This window comes from Elaeis guineensis, chromosome 11, assembly GCF_000442705.2.
Source record: "Elaeis guineensis isolate ETL-2024a chromosome 11, EG11, whole genome shotgun sequence".
Classification (NCBI taxonomy): domain Eukaryota; kingdom Viridiplantae; phylum Streptophyta; class Magnoliopsida; order Arecales; family Arecaceae; genus Elaeis; species Elaeis guineensis.
Window position 1 is genome coordinate 120,200,747 of NC_026003.2, and position 12,124 is coordinate 120,212,870.

At 35.0% G+C, this 12,124-nt stretch overlaps 1 protein-coding gene across 5 annotated transcripts in view; it reads right to left on the reverse strand.

The window, feature by feature from the left end:
* Nucleotides 1–12,124, reverse strand: part of LOC105054299 (kinesin-like protein KIN-6) — a 38,571-nt gene that overhangs the window by 8,225 nt on the left and 18,222 nt on the right. For all 5 annotated transcript variants that reach the window (XR_012135544.1, XR_003802153.2, XM_073246218.1 and 2 more), the window contains 2 exons: nt 3,909–3,991; nt 2,420–2,534 (listed from right to left, as the gene is read on the reverse strand). Coding sequence is in view for 3 of the 5 variants with exons in the window: in XM_073246218.1 (XP_073102319.1) it covers nt 2,420–2,534; nt 3,909–3,991 (198 nt within the window). In the remaining 2 variants the exon portion in view is untranslated. The remainder of the gene's footprint in view (nt 1–2,419; nt 2,535–3,908; nt 3,992–12,124) is intronic.

Below are 12,124 nucleotides of genomic sequence, written 5' to 3' on the forward strand. Positions count from 1 at the left end.
CTTAGTTCATCTCGATCTTGACTACTCACCAAGATACAAATTGATATATCAAGATCTAAAAAACTCGATAGAAATAAGAATTTTACCTAAAGATTTCTGTGTCTGTAACTTCTCGTGTCAAAGAAGAGAATTACCATTTAAGCTCATGTAAATCATTGTTAAATTCCTTAATGAATGAGCAAACCATCAATAAAAAACAGTTTAATGGTCTTCTATAATATGTCCAAGAGAATAAGGAATCATAAAGCTGATGACTGCCTCCAACAGGCACAAATAAATAAAGACCACCATGCCACATGGAAGGTAGGGATGGGGAAAAGATAACCTATTTCTTGCATGAGGCAAACCAGAGCCACTTAAAATAACTCCCTGGCATACCCTTGGTAAGTTGAGGACCAATAAAATTGTTTGAGTTAGATAAGTCAGAAAGGAAGTTCTGGTAACATACAGCCCAAACAGCTCAACTACGAGCAAGATCATTAAAATAAACTGCCTCAAATAGGTATCAAGTCGGCATGGCCATAGAATAAGATATTAGGAACAGGATTAATGACTGCACTGCAAAAATAAATTGCCCACAGATGATGACAGCCTTCAATAAGCAAGAAGCACCATGTTGACAAAAAAGAGGACTGCATCAGTGGTAAACAAGCAACAAAGTCGGTGGGCCCATTCAAGAAGGTATGATTATTTTAAGACCATGTCAGTGAGCAAAGGTTAGGACTAGCAAATTTCTCATTTATTATGAAAGCATAACATTCAAAAGATCAGATTAGCCACCATAACGTTGTAAATCCAATACATGGACATCTATGAACCATGACAAATATTTAAAAGGACCTCAGTATACAGAAAATAGGCCAACAATCCAGGTTACAGTAACAAATAATTGCCCTCAGCATACAGAAACAGGACTAGACTCATGAGACAAGCATCTATTATAAGACTACAGAAGAGTCACCTAAAGCAGAGATGGCAGCCAGAGAACGGAAAAGCAGCTACAGCCAGTATCGAGCTACCAGCCATAGGCTACACATAAAGAGCTAACATCTCTCCTACAACTGCTCCGATGCGTACTGCTGCTCCAGCTACCAACCAGTCGTATCACCATACTCCCTTATAAATAGTTTCAATTGTATGATAGCTTAGTCCCTCATTATTTTCAAAACAAAAAGGTATCACACACTTCTTTTTTGTGGCAGCCTGATCCTTCTCTACTTGAATCCAGGTCAGGTCTTTCAGAGCACAAGGTAAATTTTCATCCTTTCTGAGGTAGATATTCTGCATATACCCCCTGACTTTGCAACCTAATCCATTATGTCCTGATGAAGCCCATTTTTCAGTTGACACTTCATTTGATTGGTTCCGGCAATACTAGAGTTTGATAAGCGGCATACAGAATTCAGATTTAGGAATTTCTCACTAAATGTGGTGTTCCATTACTAAAACTACTAGTTTTATGACCCTCATCCTGAGTATTCCCACCTAGTTGCTCAAATATATTGCATCTGACGGAGGTGGAATTGATTCCTAAATATACTTCCTCAGACCACATCCAAAGAAAGAACTAATGAGCAAACCAGATCAAGCATTTACTTCAACTGCTTCCTATTTGAATTTATGGATGTCAATAGAATGAAGTCATGATAATATAAAATGAAAAACATATGAAATGCTGTGTGCAGTGAAAATTATTCCATATCAAATTAAGGAAAAAGCTCAACAACTGAAATTGTGAAGTCAAGATTATTCTATATGAAATCAAGGAAAAAGCTAAAAGGACAACAATTTGACTCACAAAAATATTCACACTGTCAACATGCCAAATTGTCAATTCATACCTTCAGTGCACACAATATATGTTTAGGAATGTAATATAAGATAACGACTCATCTGAAAGGAATAATACAACCACAAAGGTAAAAATTTGATGTTTTTATATCAGTAGAACAAACTGACATTTATTTATAGTATCTTCGAAGTTTCAAGAAAGTAAGAAGCATGAATTAAGCTACATGGACAATAACAAAAAAATAGGACTTCTAGCATTAATTTTTGTCAAATAGCTAATGAAATATAACTCATTCACAAAAATGAGTCAAAATTCATTCATAATAAAACTAGCCTGCAGACATTGAGTAAATGAGTGAGGATTTACCTTATTCTTAATGCATTACAAAGGTAAACACAGAAGTCACTTAAAATACATTATCAAGCATCAGAATGCTGATGACAAGCCACAATTTTGCATTTTCACACTATAACAGTGTCAAAACTGGTCAATATTAGTGTGCAGACAACATGGCAGACAAGTTCAGTGGTGTATGAATTCTCTACTAAAAATGCAAACAGAATTTCTTTGATCAAACAACACTAGCAAAAGACAAAATGGGTCTGCAAAGCATTGGACAGAAAATACCAATGAAGCTTCTGAGTGGTCAATCTTCATTCGCTTATGGTGCTCCACTCTAATCAATGATGTTGTAGTTCTTTTCTGACCATGCAGGTTTGCAAGTTCTTCAAGATTATTAAACCTGAAATTACAGATGACAAAATAAACAACATAACTAAAGGAGTGATTAAGGTAAAAAAATAAATGCATATAATATAATTTTATAGCTAAAACCATAAAATCATCACTTACAAAACCATCTATACAAAATCAAATTAATTAACACTTACACAAATAAATTTAAATTAATTTTATTTGTCTGCTTTGTACATCAAAAGAAATAAGAGTAAAAGAAAGGATTACCAGTATAGACATGAAAAAAGATGTAACATTTTGACACCATTCATTTTATGGACAATGTTGCCTAAGGCCACAAGAAAGGAGCATCTAAGGTAATTTTAAATTCTACAGAACAGCGTGCCCAATCATACGATGAGATGACCGGCTACTCTTCTGCCACCAAAACAAGAGACAAAATGCCATTAGGATAATGACCTATAAAACTGGTAACCTCATCAGCATCCCCACTATCAGTTTATCAAGGACAACAGACATCAGTGAAAAAATGAAGGTAATAGAAAGATATTAAAGAACATACAGGAGACATCTTAACAGATACTGGTAAGTGCATGAAACAGAAAAAACTGGTACAGAATATCATATACATGTGTGACAAAAGATGTTAAACTATAAAATGATTTCCATATTGTTTAATGGATAACAGAACATGTATAAGTACAAATTTTTCCCAATATGAAGCATCTTTTTTGGATGCCACACGCTCCACAACTGAATAAGCAACTAAAGCAATACTATTCCATCAGCTAGGGAATTAGCAGTTAAGCAGAACATGATCTCTTTACGAGGATTTTATTAATTCCCCACTAAGATTTCACTTTGGAATTCAGCACGAGGCAAGTTACAGTTCATTTAGCTTAATAGTGTTATTTTGGGCTTGCCATTTACATTATAACTTCCATCTCACTATGTTTTAGTGGACTGTAAGCAACAGATGGGCAGCCAAGCACCAGGCAGGTACCTCAAGATTAAAGCATTTTAAAAAAGAAAAATAAGGCCAAATATAAAAAAGAGTTATATCCAGAAAACGAAACATAACATATTAAATCATATGTTGTAAGTTTCAAACATCATGTAGAACCCATTGAAGCAGGCATCTAGGCAGTTATTGTCACCCCTTTCTAAACATTAGCACATTGACTACTTTCCTCTTTGTCTAGATTAGGAAACATGTGCAAGGAAACCCAAGAGGGTTTCCCCAAGGTAGCATGGGCATAGACATGATTTACACAGACAACAGTATGATATTTGATGTTCAACAAAGTGGATCTCCAAGAAGCAATGATTTCTGAAATATATAGAAACTAAACATGTTAAAACCTAACAGGTGGCACATTCAAAATTCACTTTGAAAAGAAGACAGAAATTGAAATACTACTTGATTTTCATGTAAGGAGATGCCTGTCTTAGTAAGAAGGATGCATCTGCATAATCTTCCTCCCCCGGTTTTACAGTTAAAATCTGCAAAATGAAACAACATGGATACTCAAAAATAATCAGAACCTAATTTTTTCATGATTATTTAACCAGACTAGTTATTGATACCATTGCATAATTAAAACCCCAAAAGGTGAAGTACATGAAAGGAAATGGCTAACAGAATGATCATCAAAAAGATTAAACAGCCAGTAAATCCCACCATCCCTAAGCACCTAAAAATGATTTATGTGGTTAAACAAATATTAAGCAGTTTAAAAAAAATTATTTGTTGGTTAATATCATGCCATATGCAGAAAATATTAAGGATGTAAATTGTAAGATATCAACGGCAAAATTTGACAATTTGAAATTCTTAAATGGTAAAATATAATTTTATTATTCACTCTCAAAATGAACTAAGGGATTTTCTTAAAGCAATTGTTGTTCAATCAAACAAGATGTCTATGTATGTTCAACTCTCCAGTGAGAAACAAAATACATTTATAACCAAGTCTGCAAGAAAACCAAATGAAACTTGTCTCCAAAATGCCTTACCCAGGATACACCATATTGAGAGAAAAGGTGTTTCCCAACAGCTATGATTGAGAATATTTTCTTGCATAGACAAGAATAAGTCTATGGGGACCATCATAAACTTTCATGTATCATGATGATTATGGTGGTTTCAAATGGAGAAAGGCCATTGATGGTCCCAATCTCTACAGGCAGAGTAAGATGTCTGTAAACAGATATAGCTATAAAAGATGCCACACCAATCACATGGCATTTGAAAAAACTGCTGATGCAGGAACATCCTTGGGTCCATTAAGTTGTCAACAAAAGTCCGACGGTCCAACCTTTTTTTCTATCTGTTTGGTTTAAAATTGTTTAGGGGGTATGATAATGCATTTTATTTCTTTTATTAGTTGATTGGTTTTAGATTGGGAACTATTTAGAAGTTCTACTTTTAGAAACACTGTAGTGAAAATAGTACACTTATGGTAACCATGACCAGTGTATAGCAGTCCCCTGTTGTGCTTGTGGAGTCCTAATTGGACTTAGGGATATTGCTGGCTGTTAGGGTTGGTTATATGGAGTTCACTTTGAAGAGAGAAAGAAAAGGCCTGGTACTGCTGTTTCTCTCCCTCTCTTATTCTTTTCTCCCATATCCTCTCTTATTCTATCTTGCTTTAAAATCTTCACTTTTATTCTAGTTACTACTATGTTTAACTCAATGGGCTTTTAAAAAAAAAAAAAGAAGGTTAAAAAAGATATGCTCTTCTTTCCTTGCAAACAAAATACCTTTTAGCCATTGAATTTCTTTTAAGTACATATGATCTATGCTGGAATTAAATCTAAACAGTTATGAAAATTAGTTCTTCGTTCCTTTGATCCCTTGATTACCCCTCAGCCTGACGTTTAACTCTCGAACCTCAGCAACAACTAAGCCCTTCTTTTCCTTCCTTTTTCCCCTCAATCTCTGAAATCCATGTTCTGTTTCATGAACTAGCATGCATTAGCCTATCAGACCCTGATTTTGGATTATCAAAACCCTGGAAGCTCTCCTCTCATTTTTCTAAAACCCAAATCATCCACTTCAATGGTAATCATTGCACATGAGAAACCTTACATAGCATTGGTGACACAAATGGGATCACCACGGTGATCTTAGATCACCAATGATTTGAACCTGTAGTGATCTAATCCCCAGTGATCTAAAATCACTATGTTTGGTAAGCCATGGTCTAATGATTAAAGATCCTCAGGTATCCACAAGTAAGCTATTTGGAATTCCATGGAAATCCAAGATCACTGACCATATAATACCAAAATTATCCATGATATATTCCATAAAAACATATTTATTAATCATATAAAATATATCATAATAAAATATTAATATATTTATTAATATATTAATAATTACTATATTTTATAAAAATATATTTATTAGTCCTATAAGTTATTAATCCTATAAAAATATATCAATTGTTATTATCGAATTAATAGATTTATTTATACTCATAACATATTATTTATTAATATAGATATTTATTTTGATTAGAAAAATAAGACAAATGGAAGTAATATATTAAATATTTTTATTATATAAATATAAAATACAATAAAGTATTTTTACTCTAATTTAAAATTATCATTGAATCATAATATGATAATAATATGAGTAATAATATATTTTAATATAACATATACATCATAAATATAATATATAATATCAAATATAAAATAATACCATATATATAATATTGATATAATATATTAATGGTATTTTGATTTATCAAATTTTTTTGCTGCACAGATAGGTATATTTGTCCTTAAATTTGAACCTAAGATCATTGTTCGAGAGTGATATTGGATTTCTGACCTCAAGGATGGATATCCCATCATTGGATTGGGCGGTGATTTGAGGCAGAAGGGTAATTTGGGGTCACACCACGTAGGATCACCATGGTGCAATCAAATGCGGTGATCTTATCATGCCCCAAATCCGGAATATAATACGGCCATGCTATCGAGAGATACAATCCATGATAACACGAAGCCTAATGATCATAATCAGATCAAATCCATCAAAATAAAATATAATCAGATATTCTATTCCATCATTCCTTAGGTACATAAACCAAAATTGGTCCAGAGCATTTAAATTCAAAGTCAAATACAACTATATCTCAAAAAGCCATAAATAGATAACTACAAATTCATGATCATCAAATAAACTAAATTTTAGCTATAAAATTTTCAAGCTGGTTATGCAAATCCACAATACTGAATCTTTTGTCGGCCCTAACCTTATTCCTCTATGAAAGAAAAAAATAAAAAGATATGAGCTACACTAACTCAGTAAGTAGAACCTACCCTTCCTTATCCGATCAAGCATAAGTTTTTCCATAATAATGCAATATTTAGAAAATAACAGATATTATAAAAATTAAGCATTTCATAGAACATATAATAAAATAAATCATAAAGATAATTATACAGCAATAAATTCATGAACATTTCGTAAACATGATTCATGTATCATTCTTGTCAAGTATTCATATCATATTTTCAAAATATTATTCATAGATATTCGTGCTAAGATCACTATTATACCTTGACAAGGCCATGTTTCTTAATCGATAGAGTTCTTATTTCATATACCAACTTTATACCTATTGGTGGGGTCATGTTTCTTGTGGATGCTAGCTTCAGGTGTCGACCTTCCCATAAGGATTCATTCTTAGCTATCTGAGAGCCTCTGAAATCTTTATATCTTTTTCTTAAAACATACATTATATAGAAATGAAAAAATCATAAAATTCATGCTCCATAACCATGCTATTTTCATAAAACATATTTATGCAATCATTTGTCATAAAATATGCTTTTTGCATATCACACATATGCCAATCCTTATTTTATAAAAACATGATTTCATCAACATCAGATCATTTGCATGAAAAACATGATAATTTGAAAGTAAATAAGGAGTGTAAGATCCACTTACCTCATTCATCCTAAATCTTTAGACTTCGTTAGAAAAATCGGCTAGTCCTATTAAAATATTAAAAATATAATTAATTTCTTATTCGATGAATTTAGTAAAATTAAATCATAAGAAAAGAGGACTGTTGATCAGATGGTCGATCCAACAAATTATTCGAGCATCGGGATAATTCAGGATCTCCTAGCCGAGGATCAGATCTAAGCGATTCGATTAAGAAATCATGAAGCATGGATTAGATCAAAATCAAGATCGATGATCGATCAACAGGATTCATCAATAATGAGTTTCACAGATCTAAACATGGTCAGGATGGAGTTGACAAATATCAAAGCAATTTCAGATCATCTTATCGGAGTCAACATGAGTCCCTAGAAGAGGAAGACATGGCCCGATACTAGAATCCCTAAATCTTCTTAGAGAGAGAAAGTGGATGAAGAGAAAAAAAAATAAAGAGAATCTTTATATCCCTCAAAAGAGGAATCTATGATCAAGATTATTAGGAGTCATATCATGATGACTCAATAGGGATTAATGGTGATCATATCTATAAATATATAGTAAGGGTTGGATCAGGATCGACAAACTGCATAGATATCAAAGCGAGTCCGGATCTCTTTGAAAAGATCATCTTAGGTTCATACTGGGTTCCAGAGATTAGATAGAGAGAGAAAAAGAGAGGGTAGAGAGAGACATGACAAAGAAAAATCCCTTCTATCTTTTTTCTTTTTTTTTCTTCCTTCTTTTTCTTTTCTTTTCTTCTTCCTTTGCTTGACCAATCAGGGGATGTGGTTCGTGGTGGCTGATGGCTGGAAGACCGACGATGGGCGGCGACAACAGGTGGCCGACGTTGGTGAATGGCCGACAATGGGCAACGATGGAAGGCCGGGGTGGTGGTGACCGACCAATCAGAAAGAATCATGAAAAAATATGAAAAACAAGGATCCAATCCTTTTCTTGGATTTTCTAAGATGGCCGTTCACCGACGGCCATGATATCGCCGTGAAGGGTCGTGGAGAGGCTGAGGGTCATGATCCAAGGGTGCGGCACTGCAAACGATGGTGTCGGTGGTCAGAAAAAGAAAGAAAAATCGGACCAAAAATAGAATATTCTTTAAAGGTGGATTTCCAACAAATCCGATAGTCGGCGACGAGACCTAGGGGCAAGGGGAGAAAGGGAAAAGGAAGAGGAAAAAGGGAGGGGCTTACCTCGAGCTCCGACAATCTCTCCAGCTCCAATCTCCGAGGGGCACAGGTCTAAGAAAATCAGCAAAGCAGAGAAGAAAGAGGGAGGAAGAAGAGAGGACCGGTGATTGTGGTGAGATCCTTTGAAGGGAGAGGGGGAACTTATACAACGGAGGGGAGGCCAAATCCTTCTCAAATTCGACTTCCTTTCCGATGGGTTCATGTGGAAGAAGACTCCCAGCGAGAGTCTTCAATATTTTTTTTTTGATTTTATTTTTTTTCCTTTTCATGCCCTACGATTCGTGATAGGGGAATTTAGAGCCGAGTATCACATTCTATCCTCCTTAAAAAAAGTTTCGTTCTCGAAACTTGGCATACTAGAGGTTTCGAACATTGAAAATACATAACCCTCATACTGTCTTTAAGCTTCCAAATTATCTACATCTCAAAGTGCTTGTTCTATGAGTCCTCAACATAAATAATTATATGGTATTTCAAAACTAGATTATTTCGATCTGCAAGATAACAAATTTCTTTGATCTCTTAATCACGACTCAAAATACTATAATTCCTTACCCATGAAATTATTTGCTCTTGATTAATTTCACATGAAAATCATAATCGACCCTACCTATTCTTAATAAACATGAAAAGTCTGGAGCGTTAGATGCTCACCATAATCAACAATCTTCTTTATCTTTTTAACTTCCTATATGATGTAACAATTAAACTCTTATCGTAGAAAATCCTTGAACCCTTTCAAACAAATGAAGTAATAATGTCAAAGCTAAAACAAAGATATCTATATCCAAAATATTCTACATTTGAGCTCAACCAAGGAATATCAATCCACTAACCTTACACTTAAGATGCTCAAAATTCTTCTAACCATTTCTATAACAAAAGAACCAATTACCAAAGAAAGTATTGCAACATCTAAACGAGCCCAAGAATCAATAACCTTGTCCTTTCATTTGTTAATGGGGGTCTCTTTTAAAAAAGTCAAATCTCCATTCATATCACTTATTGCATTAGTATTCTTAACTAGTTTTAGTATAATTCAACCACCACACTTCTATTATGCACTCTGATCTAAACCCATCGAATCCTTCAAGGCTATCGAATGAATCTTGAAAAAAATATCATTTACATTAAAATCCTAAAAAAAATCCAATCTTTTATTTTTTTTATAGATAGAACTAGAACAAAACTTTAAGTTTCTTTATCTTTACTATTCTTTGAGCATACCATATCAAAATTAAATCTTGATCCACTTTCAATATTTGAAACCATTGCGTAAGTTTTTACCACTCATCTAGAATCCAATACATCTAGAATTAATTTTGGAGTAAGTTAATTCTAAATTTATCTGACAATCATGGGACGATTCCAAACCAACCTTTTTTCATAAAATTATTAACTCAAATCTCCAACAAATTAGAAGACCTCAAGTCAATATCATTGAGTAAAATCAATTCTCTTATTTCTCACAGAGCTTCCTTCATCATGACCCTTAACATCAATAAATAAACCGACATAAAATCTTGTCACTTATTCGTTAAAATTCATATAGATCTTCCAAAAATTTGACAATAGCAAGATACCTTAGACCAGCTTCGAAACCTAAACTTTGACTTGACATAATCAATGCACCTCACAATCTTCAACAAACATAAGAAAGATCAAGTAATCCAATATAAAAGATGGTAATACAAATTATTAAAGATTCCACTAATATGTTCATGTCATGCTCTCACAATAAAATACAATCTACCAATAAACCAAATATATATATATTCATTTACCTACAAATTTTATATATGATCCTATTGTAGGTTCAACACTCAAAAAATATTCCTCTCGTATGATGAAATTTTCTTTTCTTAGGTTACATCGTAAATAGCTTCCTTTCCAAAATTATAATGATCAAACAATCAACATCAAAAAATCACAAGATCTTTATTTATATTGATTTTAGAATTCCAAAATCATCTAAATAATAATTGAACAAATATATACAACACAGCATAATTTATTAATATAATATCCTATGTTCAAAGCTCAACACCTCTTACACTTAGGTCAAGCCTTACTTATTGAAATCCGAAACATAATTCATCCAATTCTGATATACACATCGTATACCACTTAAGCATAATTTTTATCACAATATCTAATGATCCGAAATCCAAATTTTGAATCATTTCTGCTACTTCTATCATGTCCCTAGTGATCATAACCTAATACTTAAATTCCACTTAAGTCATAATCCTTATTGATCATAACCTAAGCTCTAATATTACTTATGTCATGTCCTATTCACTTATACCACAATCCCAAGTAATCATAACCTATGTTCTGATACCATTTCTGTCATGCCCCAAATCCGGGATAACATGGCCATCCTATCTAGGGATAGACATGGGCACTATGCCATGTCTGGCATGGCCCAGCCCAGGGCCGGCTCCAAACGGGCCGTGCCTCAATAGGATAGACATGGGCACCAGACTATGCCTGGCATGGCCAGACCCAGGGTTGGCTCCAAACGGGCCGTGCCAGGCATAGCCCATCTAGTAAATGGGCCATGCCTGGCATGGCCTATTTATCCCAAACCCTGGCCTGGCACGGCCATAGGCCCGGGGTCTGGTGGGCCATATCAGGCACGGCCCTGGCCCGTCAAGCCCGCAGGCCTAATGGGCGACGTGGGCTGGATGGGTAGCCCATTTTCTCTCTTTTTTTTTTGAAAAAAACAGCACAAATGGGCCTTACCTAGTACAACTCGTTTAAGCCCGCTACGGACCATGTTTGGCACGGCCCGTTTAAGGCCGTTACGGGCCAAACACGGCCCGTAAAGGCTAATTCCTTTTTTTATTTTTTTGGATTGGGTAACGACTATTTTTTGATTTTTTTATCATTTTATCCAAAGAATGCCGTACCAGACCGAACCGTCCGATACGGGACATGCCGAACCATCCTGATGGAGAATCGAGATGGTTCCAACATGCAAAACGACACATACCAGTGCCAAAGAAGAAAGGAAAGAAAAAGAGAAAAAGAGAAGAAGAGAAAGAGAAAGGAAGAAAAAGAGGGAGGAGGGTCCGTCGGAGGGGCCTCCGGAGGACATGCCGGCTTCATTTTGAAAAATATTTTTTAAAAAAAATAGAAAACAGAGGCGGATCGTCCTTGTTCCACGCGTGGAGCCGTGGGAGGCATTTACGCCGCCTGACAGCCATGGCGGCCCACCGGAGGCCTCCGGCGGCCCCTCCAGCGAACCCCCCTCCCTCTTTTTTTTCTTCCTCCCTCTCTCTCTCTCTATTTCTCTCTCTTTCTCTTTTTCTTCTCCGGTTCGGCTTTGTTTTCTTTTGTCGGTTCGCCTCGGTTCGGAACGGAATGAAGGCGTGCCGAACCGTACCGTCGGTCGGTCGATCCGGCCACCAGTATCGGTTCCGCAGACCTTGATTTTATCCCCCCGAACAACCA